The sequence below is a fragment of the Lampetra fluviatilis genome, chromosome 8 (assembly GCF_964198595.1).
Source record: "Lampetra fluviatilis chromosome 8, kcLamFluv1.1, whole genome shotgun sequence".
Taxonomy (NCBI): Eukaryota; Metazoa; Chordata; class Hyperoartia; order Petromyzontiformes; family Petromyzontidae; genus Lampetra; species Lampetra fluviatilis.
The window spans coordinates 13,217,829-13,241,177 of NC_136282.1; the positions used below are offsets into that span (position 1 = coordinate 13,217,829).

At 47.1% G+C, this 23,349-nt stretch overlaps 2 protein-coding genes across 4 annotated transcripts in view; one reads left to right on the forward strand and one right to left on the reverse strand.

The window, feature by feature from the left end:
- The window catches only part of KIAA0930 (KIAA0930 ortholog), a 34,623-nt gene extending 20,641 nt beyond the window's left edge, over positions 1-13,982 (forward strand). For both annotated transcript variants that reach the window (XM_078859202.1, XM_078859203.1), the window contains exons 5-10: positions 3,885-3,986; positions 6,519-6,659; positions 7,984-8,283; positions 8,845-9,019; positions 10,150-10,305; positions 11,648-13,982. In XM_078859202.1, the coding sequence (XP_078715328.1) occupies positions 3,885-3,986; positions 6,519-6,659; positions 7,984-8,283; positions 8,845-9,019; positions 10,150-10,305; positions 11,648-11,688 (915 nt within the window). In that variant the 3' untranslated portion in view covers positions 11,689-13,982. The remainder of the gene's footprint in view (positions 1-3,884; positions 3,987-6,518; positions 6,660-7,983; positions 8,284-8,844; positions 9,020-10,149; positions 10,306-11,647) is intronic.
- Positions 13,983-14,078: 96 nt separating this feature from the next.
- Positions 14,079-21,839, reverse strand: NUP50 (nucleoporin 50). Of its 2 annotated transcripts, none has more exons than XM_078859201.1 (8): positions 21,688-21,839; positions 19,492-19,578; positions 19,184-19,273; positions 18,799-19,027; positions 17,969-18,667; positions 17,747-17,834; positions 16,753-16,871; positions 14,079-15,829 (listed from the first exon to the last, which is right to left on the reverse strand). In XM_078859201.1, exons 2-8 carry the CDS (start codon positions 19,558-19,560, stop codon positions 15,630-15,632), a joined length of 1,494 nt encoding a protein of 497 aa, XP_078715327.1. In that variant the 5' UTR covers positions 19,561-19,578; positions 21,688-21,839; the 3' UTR covers positions 14,079-15,629. The 2 variants fall into 2 exon arrangements, with proteins under 2 accessions (XP_078715327.1, XP_078715326.1); XM_078859200.1 differs by having other exon boundaries at positions 21,657-21,839.
- Between the last annotated feature and the right edge of the window lie 1,510 nt (positions 21,840-23,349).

Here is a 23,349-nt window from a genome sequence, read left to right on the forward strand (position 1 = left end):
AGCAGCACACACCAAAGCAGCATTACTTGTAAGTATGAAATCATTACATGCTGTTGAGTAAGCGTACCAAATGATACGTCGATTTATGAGTTAATACCAGTTCTCACTTTAACACGTAGACTTTCACGACCTTATAAGTATGAAATCGTTACATGCTATTGATTAAGCGTACCAAATGATGCGTCGATTTATGAGTTAATACCAGTTCTCACTTTAACACGTAGACTTTCGCGACCTGTATTATTCATAGTAAAGGTTTTTGGTTTCGTTTGCGTTATTATAAAGGTGTCGCAACCCTCCACCACCCGACACGGCCAATCAGTAAAAAAATGTGTCACGTTAACAAAACGCCAATTAGTTACTTCTTCAGCTCACCGGTGTGTTTGAAGAGTGAATCCACAACATTTAGAATTTGAGTACGACGTTTCGCTGGTAATTGCATCCAGCATCTTCGTGCGATTTTCCAGAATAGTAAAGCCATCCACCTGCTTCCGGTCTTAAATAGTGCATGATGACGTAATCATTGGTGAACCCCATCAGGTTTCGAGATCAGAGGCGGAGGTGCGGGTGGGGAGTATTGCAAAAGGATAGATTACTGCTTGGAATTGTGACTCCCGAATCGTAACAGCTGGTGGAATCACCGGGCAGCTGAATGTTTAAAGGCCTACTAATCAGGCTTTTAGATCTAGAATAGTTAAGTTAATGTATTATCACAAGTCCTGCTAGAAAGTACAGTATTCTTCTAAAAATAATAACATTTAAAGAAAACAATGTTGTCTTGTGAACTACTGGACATTTTCATGAGATGAACTCGATTAATAACGTACCCAAACAAAAAACTTTGATTTTGCAGTTGAATTATTTTTTGTTAATCAAATTAATGACTAGGTAAAATTGCACACTCCATATTTGAAAGATGGCTGATTAAGCGCCCGTCTGTTTTTTAACAACGCCTCCATTTTTTGTTGCAATTCCTGAGGGAAATCCCATTATCTTGAGACGCTTACCCAATTTCTATGGCTTGAGAGTCGAGCGTTTCCTGTGATAAAATATTTATGGAAATAAATTATATATCAGTGGCCCACAGCCATACGCAAGGCTTCTCCGGCAATCACTGGTTCACAATGTTTCTCTATCTATTACACATTCTCATTCTTCACCTCCACAGAACAGTCAACGTGATTGGATTCATAGCACGTTGATAAGAGACGTTTAACGTAAAAAAAAACACACACACTATTTTTTTTTCACCGTTTGACTACGTTTCAAATGTTTTTTTGGTTTGTATATAACGCAACTCCTTTTTGAGTAACAATGGCAAGCGTGTAAATTTGTTTCCCAGGGTTTAGAAGCAGAATACGCTGGAAATGCCACTGCTGTGTGTGGTGTGTGCGCGCTCGCTCGCCTGTGATTGGGCACCGGCTTGAGGTTCAGATGGTGTTGCCATAGCAACCCGGCTGCGTGGGCGGCAGGAGGGTCGCTTGGGAAGAGGGATCACAAGCGGAGTTTCTAATCTAATTCGACTCGTCATCATCCCACCTCCAGCAGCTCACTAAATGCAGGCAGGGGAGAGGAAAGCGGTTGTGTAGAGTGAGGAGCGGTCGTGTCGCGGTTAGCGCGCTGCGCTATGAACCTGGCGACCCGAGTTTGATTCCCGCTCATGGCCAACACCGGTGACGATTATTATTTGAACGGGTCCTGGGCCTCCCCTAGATCGACTCAACCTCAAATGAGTACGGGCCTTCATAGGTGCTCGCTAACAGCACTTGCTATACGGGGGATCTTTGTCGGGGGGAGAGGGTGACAGTGTTGAGTGTCACTGAACAAAAATTAATCCTTTGTTTCGCAGGTGGGAAGAGAAAAAAACGCATCTGATGTTTCATTTTGTTTTGTACGCGAGTTGTATTTCCCACAAGTTGAAGTGGTATTTTTAAATGTTTTTTTTTATCACAATCCACCCCGCTGGATTGTGTGTTTGCGTCCGGATGTGCATTAACCGTCTGATGTGGGAGTGCGATTTATGGCCGAGTCACTAAACCATTGAACTATCCCTGGCAGGGCAATGCCGATACCTTGCACTAGCGACATGTGCGAGCTGGAGTTTGCAGTGCTCGACCTGCCGTAGAGGATCGGTAAACGTTGCGCGCGTAATGACGCGTCTGTCCCCGCATTAACGTTCGATTCTAAAGCTCGCGATGCATGCATAAAATTACGGGCACGAAAATACATTATTTATCGCGCATCCAATTTATATGCAAAGCAGAAGCAGATGTGTACGCAGCAAAACTGTACAAATAAAGCGCGCAGTTTATTCAACGATAAAAATTAGATGCAAAAAAAGGACACAGCATGTTTTAATCGTATTCGCGAACCCATATCGTGACAGTTGACCGACGTGAATTAATCGCCACATTCCTCGTCAACGGAGACACTTGCCGCTCTCACTGTCTCTCTTACAGTGCCGTTAAGAGCCTCCGCCGGTCCACCCATTGCCATAATAGACATGCGTTAATGGTACTGGGCCCCAAATAACTCGCAGGGCAATGCTTCACGTATGACGAAAGAGCTTTAATGCTCAGCCCGCAGAGCCTGGACTCGCCTGCCGGGCGGATGCGGGCGCCTGACTGGCGGCAGATAGGGGACCGCTTCCTGTAAACGAGCGCACCAAGCAGCGTGTCCCCCCCCCCATTCCCTCCAGCCTGCCACGGCACCTTGAACCATGCGCGCCCTGCCGAGAGAGGAAGAGCAGATGACAGCCCCCCCCCGAACGCAGAGTGCGTGGTGTCGCTCTGGCACGAGCTGTGTGCGCCGCTGCTGCAGCGACTGCGAGCCCTTGATCTGGTGTGAACTTAAACCATAAAATATGATGAACTATAAACAATTTTTTATTTTGCCAGGTAAGAGGCCCACTGAGCTGAATGGCTCTTTTTCAAGAAGCGACCTGGCCACAGATGATAGCTTGGCGAAGTGGCTTACCACTTGGAAATTTATAGCAGCCAAACACTTTAAACGCTTGTTTATAAATGTAGAGGGGAAAACCGGAGGACCCGACGAGAAATCCACGCGACCAGGGGGAGAACATGCAAACTCCAAATATACAGGCGTCGGGGTCGGGATTGAGCCCACAACCTCCTACATACCAGGCGAGGGAGTTCACATTTCGCCACGGAGATTACGGGTCTGATGAAATCTGGGGGAGACTGATGCTGCCAATGACGATGCCACTGTTGGTTCTGCAATTTTTTTCTTTATCGTGGTTGCAGCGTACAGGCCCAAACACCCAAAATGCCGAGCGGCTAGCAACAAATGGCACATTTGAATATGCAGTAGATATGCGTTAATACGTTTCTTGAATTCCTCGACGACAAAAGGACACAGGCCCGCTGTCATAATGTAGCCCGGTGTTAAGATGCTGTTGGGCAGATGCTAATGGGCCGTTTGCAATCATTTTTTTCAAAGCATATGCGCATCATAAAATTAATTTATTAAAACCTACCCTGTAATGGTGTAACATTGATCTAATTAACTTATGCTCCAGCGATTGGCCATTGAGCTAAACAATTTAAATGGAAAGATAGTGGCTAAAGTATTTCCTTGCTACGATTTCATTGCATGTATTATTAATCTGGCACGGATGTGGCTATTTGTTGAAGTGATATTGCATCGCTTCACCGTCTTAACACGACGCATCTCGATTGCCTACCTTACTCTGACTCGTCCTTTATTTTTACCATTTATTTGAAGGCTGATGCCTGGTGGCGCTGAATTCTTTTGTGTGCGCGCATAACAACATAAATCGATGCGCGTACTAAACTAATTACCGCATTTACTGTTACGTAAGCAGCTGCGCTGTACGTGTGTGTCTTTTTGTGTTTCTGTTCCAGCGAGTTTTCGCCTCGCCAAGCAAACACAGGATGGACAGCAAGGGCGAGCAATCGGAGATGAGCTACCCCAACATATTCTTCATGATCGATAACTTTGATGAGGTGCGCCTCTTCGCGAGGAGGTCGTCGGCCGACTCATTACGCTGCGCAAATTTCAAACGTGTGCTGCTTGCCCGCACTTTGGCGGTTGCGATTGCGAAAGGGACGGGTGTGGACAAAGCTGTAGCAGAGGCGTTGGAAGGTGACCCCGGGTGGAAAGGGTGCAATGCATCTGTACTTGTGCCTCGCATCAGAAATGTTTCTCCCCTGAGGCCAATGCACCGCCATTTCGCCAGTGACTTAAGTCCATTTCTCTCCCGTCAGCTTTTCAGCAGTGAAAATGAGCCCACGTGCTTATGCAATTTCACAATGCCAGTGATGAAAGTGTGAAGGTTTTTGTGAGAACAAGGCACCGCCGAGACTTTCGCCCCAAGATTAAAAGCACAGCCACTGCTGGTAAACGAAAGTGGCTTCTGCACTGCACATGTGTGTTTCTTAGAGCTGATGCCCAGTCGTCGTGGTTATGGTACAAAAGGATTTTCTGTTGTGCTCTTAGTTTGTAATACAATTTGGATCGAGCATCCATATGCAACTACATCTCAAACCCCGTATAAATGGTGGAACGTGTGCATCACAAGCACCCTTGAAAAGGGAGGCGTATGTTTATGCTTTTAAGGTTAGGTGCGTTTGAAGGCACTTCATGTTCAGGAGACGGTCATTGGAGAAGATAAAAGTCTTGAGTCTGGACTTGAGCAACAAGGACAGGGAGTTTTTACACCACAGATGGCCTGGGGGAGGGAAATTCCGGATGGTAGGTAGCGCGACCTCTTAGTTTACAACCGCAACATTTCTGGAGAGAGATGCTCGGGCCGTCTGTAGCCAACCGTGCTAATCGGAGGTGCAGGGTGAAAGACAACAAACTATAAACGCAAGAAGTTCTAAGGAAATTAGTTTTTTAATCTGGAAGATGTAAAAGTGCATAGCTCCCCTTAATATCGGAAGGTGCTGGTGACGAGCAGCAGATCGGCGTTACGTTTCCCCCCCGCGCGAAACAAAGTGAAGCGTGCTCCCGCTAAGGGTCTTCTCCGTGGCCATTGCGCCGCTCGCGTCGATTGCGGCGTGACAGCCGTCGGCCCCCCCCCGCCGCCGCCCGCGATGCACCGCGTCGGGGCGCCCAATCCAGGCCGGGCCGCGGAGCGACAGTGAAGCCGCACTTGAGTGTTTCCCCCCGCCCCCTCCCGTCTGTGGTCACGTGGATTTTTCTCCGAGTCCTCCGGTTTTTCCCCTCCACATTTGGAATCCACGTGCGTTTAGAGTATCTGGCTTACTGCTGTGCATTTCCACGTGATGATAAGCCTTTGCGTTGAGCAGTAATTTGTTGGCCAGGTCGCTTCTGAAAACGAATCTATACAGGCTCAGTGGGGCCTGACCTGGTAAAATAATAAAATGTTTTTTAGAGCGCGGCGGCGCTTGCGGTAAGCAGGAAGAGAAAAGGGGGGACCGGCCATCGGAATTGCTCCGTGCTTCGCCGTGTAATATGACGCACACACAACGGGCACCTGGAGGCCGGCCAGCGTGTGCGAGATTTACAACCCTCTTTGGTAATTGCTGTACAAAAAAAGAGCTGAGCTGACATATCCTTGGCTGTGGGATTTACAGCCAAAATAGGTGGCTTCCCCCCCCCCCCATTCCTCACCCCCACTACCTCCGCAATAGTAAGTCACCACCAACTCCCATCCAACTCGTTATTTTATTTAGAGCTCTTAGCCAATCTTCAGGGGATGGTGTTTTACGGCCATTGCAAGGCAACTGTGTGTTTTACAAAGATAGATCGTCCTCCGAGCCGTCTTGGAGTTGTAACCTGCTGGTAACGACGCCCGAGTCCCGTGTTTGCCTGCTCAGCTTGGCTGAGCAGCACTTTGGGGTAATACCGTGTCAAGACACAGAGCCGGCAACCACTGAGAACCTGGGTTCAAATTCAGGTAGCCACAATGATTAAACTGGTTTTTGAAGTTCAGCTCAATCACACACGAATACAAAAACAATCGTGAATAAATTATGTATTTATTTCCTTCTGTAAATTCCAGCTCTGAGAATTTAACAAAAATATTATTTCGTCTTGCGACAAACACTTTTGGAGGGCATGTTGATAGAATATGGTATACGGGTGTGGACATAAGAGATGTTTGGAAGGAGCTTAAAAAGCAGTTCTGTGACATCGTCCTTCAGGGCCGTTTTCCAACAAGGCAGTGCTTACCGCTTGCTACGACGAATCCTATCGGAAATTCCTTAGTCCGATGACACGGCACCGACAATACAATTGTACTCGACATATGTGAACTACTGTACATCTGTGAAAAAGAACCTTATGGCTTATCGGATTCCTCCAGTATAAATATTCTGATTCTGTACATAATTTGGAAAACAAAAACAGTTGTGCACATCCGCCTGTGAGTGATGTCACACCCTGCACGGCCATGCTCCTTACGGCCACCGCCATCTCCCCCCCGCCCGCCGCGACCTCCCTTGTGGCGAGCGAGGGGCTGTCGGGGCATGCACGCCGTGTGACGACGGGTGGCACGTGCTCCTTCGTAGGTTTTCGGGGACATGACGCTGGAGGAGGGGGAGATGGTTTGCGTGGAGCTGGTGGCCAGCGACAAGCACAGCAGTTTCCAGCGGGTCATCTTCCAGGGCTCCATCCGTTACGAGGCGCTGCGCAAAGTCTACGACAACCGAGTGAGTGATTTGATAATTTGTGAATTGATTCATTGTTGGCTGTTCCACCCCCCCCCCCCCACCTATTCCCCCATATCTGTGCCACTCTCATACCTACGATTAGCACGGTTGGCTACGTACAGTATGAATGAAGTCCAACATACATACCGATATCTCTGAGCCTCGAGCATTAACGCTGACCTCTTAAGAGTTCTGAAGGTGCCATAGTCTGGCTGGCTGAATCTCGTGCATTAACGCTGACTGTTAAGCCTTAAAGTTCCTTCGCCTTGCTGTCCAAGCCTCGGGCATTAACACTGAACCCTGAAAATTGTAAACATGCCTTTGTCTATCTGAGTTTTGGGCATTAACACAGGAATATGAAAAATTCTCAAGATGCTTCGGTATCGTGTTAAGTGCCCTATTGTATCACATATTTACCATGTGCGTGCTATGTTTGTCACTTATTGATTTCCAGAATATATTTATGAAATAAAACCAAAAAATTTCGCCAAGCGTGTTACGTCACAGCGTACAAAACATGCCGTGGGCTTTCTTTAAATGAACAGAACGTATTCGTGTGGATTGTAATGTTATTTGTTTACCCATAAAAGCCTCAATTACGATAGATGAGTACCCAAGCCAAAGGGGCTTTTAATGTATCGTCGGAGTGATGCGTCACCCGTTGAATAATGATGTTGTCTGTACTTTGAAATGTGCGCGCGGTGTTGAATAATTATCCGTTGCATGACAGGATACATTTTAAACAGAAAGTATAAAAAAATACGGAAACTGATTGCGACGTATCATCCTATTGCAATGATTCATCAAGCAATATTGAGTCGTAAGCTTATAATACGTGCATTAAGTCATACATGTGAAAATCTATTATTTACAGCGTGTGTAAATAATAGAGTTTACAGACATATTGTCGTCATTCGTGCAAAATTGCATCTGAAATCGCTGAGGAGCCACAGACAAAGCTAGAATGCAGCAGCCAGGCGGTGAGCCGGCATCAACAGTTGCCAAAGATTTGCAGTCCTCTATATATTAAGATGTTTTCGTCCAATTCATAATCCTTGATACCTGTTGCAAAGTATGAAACTGCATGAGAGAAAAACACGCAAAAAACAATACAAACGTGATGGTAAAAAACGAGACGTGAAAGAAGAAATTCTTGAATTGCGTCACGACGCTGAATTGTGACTTTTAATTTAATCCCTGCGGTGGGGGGGGGGGGTGCATTGCCTGATTGTAAAAGTCTCAAATCTGAATTTGCTGCACCTCTCATTTCACTATAACCCACTGCGTGCAAGGAAATCTCACCCACTCGTCTGCCTTCTTGCAGGTGAGCATGGCTGCCAAGATGGCGCAGAAGATGTCGTTCGGCTTCTACAAGTACAGCAGCGTGGAGTTTGTGCGGATGAAGGGGCCGCAGGGCAAAGGTCACGCAGAGATGGCCGTGAGCCGCGTGGAGCTGGAGTCTCCCGGGGATGACGTCGATGGCGAGAACGACGAGGAAGACGATGACGAGGACGACGATGATGAGGAACGGGGGAGAGGAGGAGGAGGCGGTGGCGGCGGCAGACGTCACCGAGGAGGTCTGGGGGGCGTCTCCACCAGCTGTTTCCGAGCGCACGCTGAGCGGGTGGGCAACACGGCACACCGCACGCCGAGCGGATGGGCACTGTGCAGCGCACACCACTAAACACACACCGATCACGCACCACTCAAACACTGCACATCACCCACACACCACCCACACACCACTGCCACTAGCGATATGGACTCTACGAGATTCTTGTTCGTGGCATTTTCCCTGCTCATGTGGCATCTGCCTTCCGGGTCCTCTCTCTCCGCTCGTTCCTGTCCTGGACCATTTCTGCATCTCCTCTCCAGTCCTCGGCCCAGGTGCTTCCATGGTCGTCATCTTGCTTCCAACGCGGATTTTCCCTCTTCTGACAACACTTCCAAGCCATCTGTTAATGTCATTTACTGTCCGCTTGTCAAGCACAGGCGGCACCGCTCTCGCCTTCTTTCCCATTTTCTTATTTCCTTCTCGATTCATTTTCTGCATGCAACATCAACGGGCACGGCTTCGGTCTCTGCAGTGGAAAAACGACCCTGCTAGTTTGTACAATGGGAAAGCGGGCACGTGCTGAATCCGAGTCGTTTCCACGGTGGGTCTGGCTTGCCCCCCGTGGCTTAGGTGGCGTCCGTCAGCCAGCCCCCGACGCCCGAGCGGCCGCGTCCCACCTTCTACTCGCCGTCACTGCGGAGGAAGCGCCCCGCCGAGCAGAAGGAGCTGAAGAAGTCGCACTCGGCCAACGACAGCGAGGATTTCTTCAAGCGCTACGAGGGCTCCGACACGGAGGAGTATCCGGGTACAGGAAAGCACCGTGTCGTCCAGCTTCCACGCACTTGCATTTTTACGCCGCGTGAAAGTACACTGGGTTTCCAAGTTACGCGCTGAGAGAAGCACAAACCGGACAATATGTCAGTGGCTATTTATTATTCATGTCATTTGTATATTTGGGGTGGAGCGGTGGGAACAACAGTTAGCGCCACTGTGCAATGGAAGCCAAGTGGGTTCGATTCCCAGCTCTGGGCAGCGTCTGTGCCAGTTGGTTATGTGAACCTGTCCTTGGCCTCGCTTCAGTAAAACTAGCCAATAAATAGCACCTGGTACCAGCATGAGCAGTGAAGAGACTAACTTGGCGATGTGTGCATGGTGATGGCACTCATCACCACCACCACCACCACGTCATGTGCTCTGACGTCCTAAAGTACGGCCAGGGCGTAATTTCTCACTTTCCTGGAACGCCGTTCGGCTGGCTTGCTGAAGGGATTATTGGCGTAAGGCACTACCACTGGCGTATAAGCTACGCCTCATCTCGCCTCTGGGTCTGCGATCGAACAACGATTTGTCCGTTTAGAGAAATTTGCATTTAAAATTGTTTTCTGACTATAACCTTTATTAATGAACAGTATATTTGTATGACCATGTGAACAGATTTACGTACATTACGAGTACAAAATGAGGCTGAAATTAAGCACCGAGTACAGCATTTGTCCTTCACGGCACTTACCCCACCAGTCAATCCAGGCATACTGGTGTATCCGTGTGTGTTTGTGCACGTTGTGCGTGCGCATGTGGGGAGCGGTAGTGCAGCAATTAGCGCACTGCGTTACGAAACCGGTGACCCGAGTTCGATTACCGTTCACGGTCAACATCCGTAACAATTAACTGAGCCGGTCCTGAGCTTCCCCTAGGTCGACTCAGCCTAAAATGAGTACTTGGTGTGATGTGTAAACATTGCCACTGGGGAGACAAAGGCAGCTGGACGTGATGCTGGCCACCCCACCCCCTCGTGTGCCGTGCCGCCCATTCATAGGTGCTCGCGAACAGCACTTGCCCCAACATTCTGTTAAGCCCATACGGGGGAATATTTGTGTTGTGCGTGCTCATGTGGGTGGGTTTCATCGCGTCTGTGGTTTGTGGGAACGCGGTCAGATGGGAAGAGCGGCACGAACCTGCGCTCGCGCTCGCTGTCGGGCACGAGCCGCTCGCTCGTAGGCTCCTGGCTGCGGCTGGACCAACCGGAGGAGAGCTACATGCTGTACGCACACCTCACCTACGTCATGCTGCCCTGGCACCACATCATCGCAGGTCAGTGGGGCCGTGCCACTTTTGCCCCATGCTGTTTACTTGTACGTCTCTTGAGCAAACAAACGCAGCGCGCCCTCAAAATAACCGGGGTGGATATGTCGAGTGGTGATGCGGCCCAGCGGTAGCGCGTTCGCTGCTTGTTGAGTTGGTTTTCGCGGCTCTGAACGGGTGGCCGCCCTGATTAATACTAAAAAAAATTAACCCGTAAAAACAAAGTTTTTCACTATAAATCCTTTATATGCGTGGCGGCTAGAGTCCTCTCGTCCTCTGGCTTGAGATGGCTGCCACCTATGGGTCAGATGATTGCCTGCCACCATTAAGCAATTGGTAATTAAATATAATTTATTTTTTCCTAAAAAGTGTAAAATTTTGGAAAAAAATTTCACGAAAATAAATTGTCATGCACAACTAGTCTGTGTGCAAAATGTCAGTTCGATTGGATCACGGGAAGTGGGTTAAAAAACGACTGAAAGATTTGCACGGTCGTAAGCGCGCAAGCAAGCAAGCAAGTGAACGTAATATAAAGGATTTAATAACTTTTAATTTTACTAGGTATGGCCCCACTGAGCTATACAGCTCTTTTTCAGAAGTGACCTGGCCACAAATGATAGCTCAACAAAGTGGCTTATCACGTGCAAATTTCTATCAGCCAAATACCCTGAACACACGTTTCTAAATATGGAGGGAAAAACCGGAGGACCCGGAGAAAAATCCACGCGACCACGGGGAGAGACATGCAAACTCAAAATTTGCAGGGGTCTGGGTCGAACCTACGACCCGCGTAGCAGGCGAGGTAGTTCGCACCGTATCGATACTCGTCATCTGCAGTGGATGTTAAATATCCCTTCATTTCATACGCAATTGTACACCAGCGTCATGGTCCAAATATGAAAAATTGCTCACAATTTACTCATTTGGGATTATACATAGCAATCGTCGTCTCCCTTCGCAAAAAAATTGGCAGTATCCTCCTGAAACAGTCACGGGACTCGGTGAGGCTTTCCTAGATAAATATAATAACACTCTGAATAATTATATGTATCAATCTTGATTTGAAGCTTTCGTGACTGCAGGAATCCATACTCTGAAGTAGGCTACTTCAGCAGTTTTTTCTTGTTGTGGTTGTCCCACCTGATGACGATTGCTTGTGTTGCGATCGAAACGTCGTGATCTATTATTTTTCTATCTACGTGTAATAATTTCTATCGCATAATGAGGGCAGTCTTGGGTGGGATCCTGCAATTTGACAAACAAGATAAATTCTGTATATGGGTCAGGCAAACATGCATTTGTATTGAACCTGTGCGCACTGCACAAATGTCTGTTGCAACTCTTTCCCCAGACATCCTGGAGGTGAGACAAAAGGCTATTCTCATGGTGTAAACCAAAAAAAAAAAGCCGGATCTTTTGGACCAGCCCAAAAGATGGGATCGAGAAGATATGAAGGGAAACTTAAGACATTGGGTTGAGCCAGCCTCCTACAGACCCAAGTGCCTCCTCCACTGTGCTGGCTTACACACTCGGCCACCGACAATGCACTGGCAAGCGGACAGCTGCTTCTGGGCATTGCCTCGATGGTGCAGGGACCCACTGTGCAGCCAAGGAGTGGCTGCCTTTCTATTGCATAAACCCTCGCTCTTTCCGCAAGAACTACTGGGAAGCTTTGGATAAAACTCTTTTTAGAACCAACACACACAAAAAAAACATTTGCTATTAAAAGTAGAAAATTTGTGACACCTTTTTTTAAGCAGTGGTCACAATTGTTCTTGCAGGGTTACGTTTGTGATCATTATACAGTAGTTGGATGACGGTGAGCAAACGGCTGACGCATTCATACAAATGACAAGATTAATGTGAAGAACAGCAACTTTGAATATGTTGAAGATGTTTCTTAAAAATGTTTTTTGCGCTGCATCAGTGTTTTTTTTTATGAGTTACATAATTAAAATAAAAATAGGCTTCATCAGCATTAGTGGCCATCCATTTATTACATAAGCAAAAATCTGTCCAAATTTTACCCCCCCCCCTCCCTGTACTTACGCGTACTTTTTATACCCCCCCACCTGCAAACGTACGCCTGACGCACCCCCCCCCCCCAATCCTAGAACGGCCGATATTTAATCCACGCAGAAACGATCAAGGATTAATAATATTAACGTGGTTAAGCAAACAGATAGTCCACCCCGCCGGACTATCTAACTCATTTGAAGGCCAATGTAGACAAATTATTATCGAGGCTTCACACCCCCCCCCCCCCATTTCCTATGCGTGCGTACGCACATTATCAGTAGAGCCCCCCCCCCCCCCCGTACGCATTTAGGTTAACCCCCCCTCCCCCCTCCATGCGTACGTACTAAATGGATAGCCCCTTACCGGTCTAATATTTCTGCCCTGGATCTATCATTGCATTCTGACGGGACCATTTTTTTGTGGTAGTAACTTCAAAGGTAGTTGACTCATCACAATACTGAAGCCGCATGCACAACTGCGCAGGCCTCAAAATGATGCAAGTGAAATGTTCCCAATTTAAAATAAATTCCGTAAAACTTAGCACATGCTGGAAAGAAAGCGGCTAAAATTGTTAAATTATACAGTCCTTGGTTGATTCATTTTTGTAATGAAAAGGTCGTTTGGTTTTTTGTGTCGACGCTACGTATTGACAATATACTATAGGAATTGTCTTAAAACACGTTATTTATTTGAAAGGGGATAGGTGCTACCTGATCTTTCTAATCACCAGCCTCGAAAATTCTATTAAATTATAAAGTTTTTTTTGTGAAATGTACCGTTAATTAGTTTTACATCCCACGAGGTAAAACGGATACCGCTGGTGTAAAGATAAACAGCCATCGTAGATGTAATAAGCATTAGAGGATGCAGAATTTTATTGCAAAGCAATTCCATTGTTGTATTTGCAGTAGCTCTATTGCCAATCGTCTCCATACTTCATACCGTGCACAGCATGCCGATCGGGACCAACGCATCGACTTTGTGTGGCGCAAGACTTGACTTCTCACAAGGCAATATTCATCACTCGACAACACAGGCCTCCTATCCTCACGTCGCTGCTCATTACTCGTAAAGGAGAAAATCTCACGTTGGCAGTGTAATGCACCTTTATTAGCAAAACATGCACATGCTGTTAATAGAAAATAACCGTGGTAATTTTTACGTTTGCACAATGGTAGCTTCCGTTCACAAAGCAACTCGCAATGTGGCTGTATTTATCGAACATTTTTGGTTACGGACACAAGCACCATTCTCTTCATGTAGACAGCCAGAGCTGTCGCATGCGAAGCAAGCATTTGGAAAACAAATCGACATGCTGTTCACCTTTGTTATTTCAAAATGTTGGCAACTTTTGTCAGTGGGGAAATGCTTCTCATGGGAAGGCTGGGAAAGATGCTGTGAATGGCTTAAACCACCGAACTCAATACGTTCATTACAGTTACACTTAATTCATCAACGTGCCCTCAGCTGCTAGTAGATTGTCATTTCCTGAAAACATTTGAGGCCGGTTATAAACAATGTAGTGATACTTTATCGCCGCCGTAAGCACTGATCATGTTTTCATTGTAGTTGTAAGAATAATAAATGATCTCGCTAGCAAGAATTTACAGCCTCAACGTGGGTGCTTTTCATTGTTACATTTTGAGAACCGGATGAGGTTTGTTTTGCATGTGCAGCACGATGTAGTATTCAAATAATGCAGGATTTGTATTCAGTGTATGCAACGCGTCACATGTGCATGCAAAAAGGTAGTCACTGCTGCCTTCTACTGGACGACCATTTTAATGCAAAGACGTTTGCCATGTAAACTTTTTGTACATTTCATAAGCGAATCTTACAAAGCTTTCATCACAGCCACCAGGGCCTACTTTAGTTGTTTACCATTGTGCATGCCAATAGTCGAAAAAATGTAAGCAATTTTTTTATCATTATGTAGTTACTCAACATTATCCGTGCAAATATGTTCAACATTGAAGGCTGCCGAGTGTAAAACTTACAAGTAAAATTATGCTTTTACATGGATGTATCCCCATGTGTACACAACACAGAATTGCCAAATGCAAATAAGAGGTTTGTTTTCAATTTTAATGAATTTTAAACCAAAATATATTTTTCTCCATTTGCAAAACTTAACAGTCCTTAACAGGGCTCACGGTCACTTGCAAACTCAGACCAGAGGATCGATTAATTTCATTCACTATGCCTTCTTATGCATTGTTGGCTCAGCAGTGTCATAAGCTCCTAACAATGCGAATAAATATAATTCGGTGAAAAATTCAAATTTACAAAAGGCACTTGGCTCAATGCACCAGTGAATTTCTATGACGGTGCCAATCCACACGTCTAGCAGCTGTATCCAAAGCAAACTCGTTTATTTGAAAAAGTTTGCACCCAACATTCAGGGCCCATTCAGAATTTACTCCAGTAGAAACCAGTACACGTTTATTTTCTCCCAGCACAAACATTTACACGTTCACCTTAAAACGTGGCAAACCGATGAATGGAAAGATACCTGCAGGTTAACATCTCATTCACTGAATGCGTATGCACGTTTATCATTCTTTACGCACATGTACTCTTTTGGATGCACTCGGACAAGGGGTTAGGGGGGGGGGGGAACCTATGACCTGCAACTTCATAATACCCACAGCCTCATGAGGCCGACCACTTATAAACAATCCTCAAACGATATCTCTCAATCGCTGCGTCTTAGCAGCACTAATTGGGGTGCGAGAGGGGGAATACTTTCAATTTGGCAAGTCTTGTGTGGCCCCTTCCAAGATAATTTGAAAGTTTTATTTGGCCCTTAGGAAATGGTTACCCTGTCCCTTATTCTATTTCTACTTGGTCAATCCACATGTTATGTTCTGTGTTATTGGATAACACTATGGTGGGAAAATGTGTCCATCAAAGATCACTTAAAGTCATTCAGTCCCTCGGTAAAGAAAAGATTTCCCACCCCTCATATCGTCAACATATTTTTTCACGTTAGGTAACGCAAACACGTGAGAACATGCAGCCCCTGCCAAAAATTCCTGTTTTGTCCTCAATGGAAGGCCCCCCCCCCACCCCTGCTGTATACTCGCAATGGGCCGACACGTTAACTTTTCCTGCTATTATTAGATGACGCCAAGGTAGGTGTGCGTGTTATCATGTGGCCCGACAGAATTCTCGAGTCCTGTTCTGCCCTCGGTATGAAAGAGGTTCCCCACCCACTGGCCTGAACAAACGGTGGGAACTGCAAATCTGCACAGGAAACCGACAGAGCACTCTCCATGCATACGCGTACACATGCCTACACAACGTGACAGCGGCTACGAGCCCTTTTTGTCGCCGATAGCGCGGTGAAGCTCGTCGGCGTCCTCGCCCGTCTTCACGCGGATCAGCATGGGGACGACGGCGTCCTTGCTGCCCTCGTCCACCGGCGGGTTGGGCACGCACATCAGTAGCACGTTCTTGCCCGTGCGCGTGCACATCATGGACGGCTGCAGCAGCACGTTGAGCAAGATGTTGCCTGCAGAACGAGAGAACAAGCGACGGGCAGGATGTCAAGGGGCCAGACCATGGAGAAATGCCACACTCCCACCAATCTAGATTAAAAATGTCACTTTTCTAACTCCATGTACTGGTGCACAGCCCTTTTGTCAATCAAGTGAAGCACAAGGGCCTCTCCACGTCGGGAGGGGGTTGTAAGAATGATTTGATCATACTTCGCTCCACTAGTCAGTGCAGGTTGGTCAGGCACAGTTGGCTACGTACAGTGCGAAATAAGTTATAAATAAATACAATCTGCGTATTGTGGTCACCCATTCGTGCTCTACCTATGATCATCCCCCACTTAGCTACCAAGAACCGATAGCACTTAATGCATTCCAGGTTATTTGGTCATAGGCAATTTTGTAAATTCAGAGTCAAGGATACCTACACAATGTCTAATAGGCATGGAGCAATTTCATGAATGTCATGATTCTAATGTTGCAATATGAGATCACTCTTCAACAAATTAATAATTTTCGTTAAACCTGTAATTGGCCACGGGGGTCATGAATTCGAAAACACTCAATTGTCATGCACACAATTTGATACCTGTTGTGAGCATAAGAATCGATTTTAATCAAATGCATGGACTATTCCATGACTAGTATTTGATATGCACAATTTGCTTACAACAATGCGAACATATGCCAGCAGTTAACGGGTTTTATAATTTCGATCTTCAATGTGATAGGATTGCATTGGCTGCGCTTTACTAATAAGTCCAGACATCTCTACTTTCACCACCTTCATTTGCTGTGCAATATTGATTTTAACCGATAACCACAGCGTCGCCTGCTTAATCCAAATCAGATTTCGGCAATTCAATTACAACGACGAAGCTAAAAACCGGGGTTTCGTTAGTGGTCATCACCGACTCCTAAGTTCTGACTTGTCACTTACCCAGGCTGGTGTCAGCTCGGATCAGAAGCTGGGTCTTTTTGTTCTCCATCGGCTTCAGGTGCAGCATTCCCACTCCTTTCTCCTTGAATTCTTCACCCTTCTTGTAGAAGAGCTTACACCTGGGAAAGCACATGCGCAAGAATTGGCACTTTCAAACAGATGCATCACCGGGGCTCTTTGGAAGAAAAATGTTCAACGCAAACCGTTTGAGATATAGTTATATAAAACTAGCCTTTTGCCTGTCCAAGGACGGGTGTATTGCAGTAAATCTGAATTTTGCAAGTGAAAAGCAGAACGCGACGTGATATTCATTGCATAAATGCGTGTGCAATTTGTAAGGGCGCGGTGACACAGACCTATTTCAATTTATGGTTATAATCCCTTGTTCATCATGACGCCTCGGCCCCCATGTGGAGTGCCGTCAGCCGCTAGGTTTTATGAATGGGGTGGGGGGGTGTACATTTGGAGACCTTATGATTATTAATGAGGGGGGCTGTTCGATGTGGAGTGATGTCACCTGCTCATGATTATTAATGAGGGGGATGCTCCATGTGGAGTGACGTCACCTGCTCATGATTATTAATGAGGGGGAGGGTCCATGTGGAGGACGTAACTTGTTAATGATTATTGAGGGGGGCTGGTCGACGTGGAGTGACGTCACTTGCGCATGATTATTAGTGGGGGGGGGGTACTCCATATTGAGTGACGTCACCTGCTCATGATTATTAATGAGGGGGATGCTCCATGTGGAGTGACGTCACCCACTCATGATTATTAATGAGGGGTGGCGGGGTGTCCATTTGGAGGATGTCACCTGCTCATGAATATTAATGAGGGGGGCTGGTCATTGTGGAGTGACGTCACAAGCGTTAAGGACAGACATTCCTGGTGATTATAGTAGGTATGTACGAAATGTCGTGGAAAAATGCAAGCCAACAAATTATTACATTTCCCCTAGTAGAAGACCCCAAAAACAACAACCGGCGGCACTAACTTCGTTGAGTAGAAGGCGTCGCTCTCTTTCACTTCATTCACAACGGGCTTTGGAGGCTCCTCGTCCTCTCCTTCCTGCTCTTCAGACTCTGTACCAACACCGCATTAGAGTTTTTATATATATATACATAAAAAGAGCCTCACATCCTTATTGCAACAGAACACCATAATCAAAGTCTGCTTTGGCTGTGCAATGTGGTGCCCACACGCACAAACTCCTTACCCTGGGCAAGTGGCTTTTGCACAGACGATGCAGAGAAGCTGAATCCTGGCACCGCTGGTGTGGAACCAAACCCAGCATTTGTGAATGAAAATGCTGGCAGTGCCGGGTTGCCAGTACCAGACGCGGTGCCAAATGGAGCTTTGCCCGAGGTCTTGACAAAACTAAAAGTTGCGCTCCCAGCCAGGGGAGCGGCAGACTTTCCGGAAATCGCAAAAGATGCGGCTGAGCTCTGCCTGCTGTTGCTGGTGGTCGTGGAGCCTGCGGTGGCGTTGGCCGCCTGAAGACCTTGGAAGCTGGGCACCGCAGCCTTTGGTGACTCGGCGTTCCGGGACAGCTTGGCAGCGCCGTCGCTGTCCGAGCCGCTCTCGCCACTGTACTTCTGGTCAATTTCGGCCAGGTGCCTCTCATAGTCACGGAACACGGGGGTGAGGTCGCACAGCGGATTGCCGTTCACGTGCTTCACAATCCAGTCGCGCACCGAGTAGTTCAGCGAACGCAGCTGGTGGTTGTACGTGCCCTTTTCGCTGCCGCTCCCGCTGTGATCACTGTGGCTGCGACTGTAGGTGAGTGCTGTCGACTGCGAGGCATCCGCTGTGCTGCTCCCGGTTTTTGGCGAACCTTTGCCGGCTGCCTGGGCGAGCGCAGTCTGAGTGCTGGACGACGACAGGGCTGGGCTCTCGCCATTCAAATTCGAAGACGCTACAAGACAGGTCAGCAACACGAGGGTTAGCAGTTTTCACATCCGTGCAAAGTGGTTTAGTGATATTAAGTCAATACAAATCCACAGATTGTTTATTCCTGGCTGAGTTAGGACACGCCAAAGTACGCACCCTGGCTGAAGGGACTGATCTTCGTCTGGGCGCCGCCGCTGGAGTGGAAACTCGACTTTCCGGCTGCACTCATGCTGGGAGTCGTGGGCAGCACCGATGAGGCAACTGTGCTGCCATTCGCCAGCCCCGCGAGAGGCTTAAATCCACCAAACCCAGAACTCAAGGACCCGAACCCAGATGCGCTGGAGGTCACCAACCCTCCGAAGCCCTTGAAGGTCGTCTTTGCGGACTGTACAAGATAAAACAGCAGACGTTTTTGTTGCAAATTTAAAGTTAAATTCTCGACAGCATATCTTCACAGCTATTGGCATTGGAGAGCTACGAGCATTTGATTAACCACAGTGTTAAATGTGAATGGCATGTGAAGGCACGGAGACATACACACCTCTGATGTATCCCCCCCCACCCTCCGCCGGGCTTTTTTGATGGCTCGGCCTTTCAGAACATCTTCATTTGCGACCGAGAAACTTCCTGCCTATAAACATTAAAACAGTGTTTCACACACAGCAAACTGTAGAATAATGACACTTGCGGAGTAGCCTTTGATAATAATAATAATCATGGGCATCCCCACGGTGTTAAACAGCAAGAGGCAATTGATATAAGGAAACCACGAGCTTGCTTTTTTCCCCAACCACCTGAGGGTGCAAAAAGAAAAAACCTATTTGGTTAAAAGATATCAAGCACTCCTACCTCTTCCACATCGTCCTCGTCGTTCCAGTTGCGGTCGTTAAGCTCCCTGTCTGCAATCCGTTTTGCCATCACGAGTCACAGCACGCACTGTGCAGGGAAAAAGAAAAGAAAAAAACACGTGACCGATGAAGATGCCTAAGCTGGCTTTTGTTGCCACAGCTCTTACGAGACGACCACGCGTTGATGCTTACTACCTGCGCTGTTTTTTTCCCATCTGCAACAAGGAAGCGCAGACTGGGCTAAGTCTGATCCTTGACCTTCATTTGCCAACCAGGTTTAATAAAAAAAAATGCAGTGTGCTCTTCCTTCACAAATGTTGGCTGCAATGAAAAAAAAGATGGCATTGTGTAAAAACTGACATGTTGCAAAAATAAGTGTTATTTAATAAGCTACCTTGGGTGTAATTCTGTAAATATATCCGCAGAAAGTAAATCTTACTCGAAGGCCCAGGGGTCTGCAACCTGCGGCACCGGGGCCACGTGCAGCTCTTTAACGACTGCTTTGTGACGTTATTTATTAAGGAGCACCGTCTCGTAAAACTTCTTCTTGTTATTTTGGTTGCTGACCCCTTCCCGAGGCCATGCTTATATTGTGAATAAGTGACCACATGAAAATGTAAGATTATAAGATTGGGCAGACACATTTATTTGTTTCCACAACAGCATTTACAATGCAACAACTTCAGTTTCTGCGGGTCCTGATATCCGAGATGACTTGCCTGCTTTCTCATTATTTCATGATACAAGGGCAATTCACACAAAGACCACTTTTCCACAACACAACAGTGATTGTACCTATACTTGTGTGTTTATATATAATATATGCAGTCATTTAAACGGATCCAACATCCCACAACCTGAAATAATCAGAAAACCTAACACTAGCCAATTTCACCTCATCAACCTGGCCAAACACCATAACCTTTACCTGACACAAACTTTACAAGACACAACGTTACCAGCTTTACAACCAAAACCTGACACACCAAACACTCCTTGATCCAAAACAATCCCACAATACCTACAACTCCACCAGACTGACCACATCCTTACCATACCTACCACTATCGAACTTAAGCCTTGCCACAACCCAACCACCAAATTACAACACAAACAGGCCCCAGACCAACGCAGACTTAAAGAAAAAAAAACCTCACCACATACAACCCAAACCATACCCTAAAAACCCAATCGGCCTGAAAAAGCCCATCAGATACCAAACATTTTAGAACAAAGACAACCTAATCAGGTTTTTCTCTTTATACGTGACTTTACCGAAAGAACCAAAGAGTAACCTAACCAGGCTCAACTTGACTAAGGCCACCCCCACCAAATGTAACCGACGGGACTCAAACCATAACCCAGACCCAACTCCAACCAAGACCGAAAACTAACCCCTGTAACCTAGTCCAAATATTCATTCACCCACCATTACAGCTCATGCCAATCCAGACAAACCCTAAATCAAGCACTCACCCAAAACGTGCCCCTTAACCACCCAATCGGTAAGTTTAAGATAAAAACATTTTATTTGTTACACGGATGATCCCGTTTAGCCATTTGCCGGCATATTTGACACGGGAGATCCGTAGTGCGTGAGCAGAGCAGCAACAAAAACATCGATCTCGCACACGACGAAATGAATATCGCACGAGGTTTTTAACGGTCGTATACGAAGATCCAAACCGCAATCCATGGCTCGCCCAATCCTTAACCCATAACAAATTCTAACCAAACCAAAATCAAGCTAGTTAATCCAGACCCAAACCGGCCCTTAACCAAAATCAATATAACCCCGAACAAAATCCTAAACCATGTGCCAACCCAAACTAATATAGCCATACCCCGGAAGCAATCCTATCCAGTTTAAACCAAAACCCATTTACGGTACAAATTGCCCAATCAAATCTTACACCACCCCTAAACCCTACCCTCAAATCCTACTCTGGCCGATCCCCCAAGCCAATCCCGCAACCCTTAAAATAAAAACCCCAGCCCATAACCCTACCCTTAAAACCACCCCCCCTAAAACCCCCCACCCACCCCCTCAAACCGATCCCGTTAACTGAAGCGAACCCGGCGCGGCTCTCAGGCAAGGCGGGGGGCTCCATTTTTCTCGCGGGGCCTAGCCCAGGCCCGAGCCGCACGTGAACCGCGGGAACGTACCCAGGCGGCGTCTCTCTCTCGTGTCACCCACCCCCTCTCTCCTCCTCTACCGCACACGCGAGAAGCCGCGACGCGAGTCTTGAAAGCGTCGGGTTGAGAAAGCCGCCGCCGTTTCCTCCGCCTCGACTCGGCAAATCGCGCGCGGCGACCGCCAAAAAATTCGCCCACCACCACCACGCACCAGGCGGCAAATGCCGGGGTGACGTCATAGCGGCATGACGTCACACCACGCGTGCCGGTATTTGACGTCATGTGCACGTAACGCGCCGCGCTACGAACCCGGAGCGCCTCGGGGTCGATTCCCCCCCCCCACCGCTTGCGGTCCAACACCGGTGACGATTATCTAGAACCGGCCATGGGTCTCCCCGAGGTCGACTCAGCCTTAAAACGAGTACCTGGTGCGATGTGTAAAAGCATCGCACACCAGGGGGGGGGAGGGAGAGAGACAAAGGCGGCCGGGCGTGGTTGTTTGCCACCCAACCCCCCGTCGTGAACCGTCGCCGGCCTTCATAGGTGCTACTCGCCAGCAGCAAACTTGCCCCGGCAGTCTGATTAACCTACACGGTGGGACAGGGGGATGTTTTGTCAATTTACGTGCGGCGCTAAACACGTCACGTCGTGATTGCGTGCCGTCAAAACGTCGCGGGCGGGCGTCGTGACGTCATGTAACGGTACGCGACGCCGTGATGCGGTGATGTCATTGGACGTAACGTTGATTTTTTTAATCTCTTAACGTTACATTATTATTGTTCTTACTTTGTTAACCTTCTCAGATTGGCTTTGGGTGAGGGGATTTTGCTTTGTTCGCTTTTTGAGCCGATGCTTGAAATTCCACGTTCACATGACGGGGCCATATGGAGGGGGTTTGCATATCTGTCAATCCATTAGGTTTACTCCGTATTCTTGTGCAGGGAAATTGAGTTTACAGGTCCATACGGCGTAACAGCTGTTTCAATACGGCCACAAATATTTTATTTTGTCTGTTTGTGTTTTCCCTTTGTGATGGGACTTTGTAGGATGAACGTTGAAATGTTTTAGGGCACGGGGTGACCAATAAGATTTACATTGGTCTGTAATAAGCTAGGCATTTTTTTATTTAAAGCTTTCGTGACTGCAGGGATTCATATTCTTGTTTTTTTCGGTAAAGTCACGTCATGAGAATTTTTATTGTTTTATATTCATAGAATTTTATTATTTCCCTTCTACGTGACTTTACCGAAAGAACCAAGAATATAAGCTAGGCATTGATAAGGGGTTGACATGTGTGGGGTTGCCGTCTTTTTCCAATGCAGAACAACAACAAAACCCAGTCAAATATTTCTCGATCTATTATCAAATCTGTGCAGCGACGTTGGGTGCACTAAAGTTCACCACAACACCGGTGGCTACTGGATCTCGATACAGGATTTGGGTTTGTTAAGCGACAAAAGCCAGCAAAGAATAATCTGTAACCGTTCCCCGTGGATTGCTAAAGAATGTATGCAGTACATTTGCAAAGGGCGGGGGGCGAACAAACGGCACGGCGAGTGCGGCTTTTGATTGGGAAAGTTAAGGTCAAAGGGTAATTGTGCAGCCACAACAGGTGGGTGGCAGGGCCTCCAGTAGAGGGCGCTGTAGAGGGCACGGTAACTTGTACTCTTAGGTTGTTTCGGTAAAGTCACGTAGGTAAAAATAAAAATATATAATAAATATT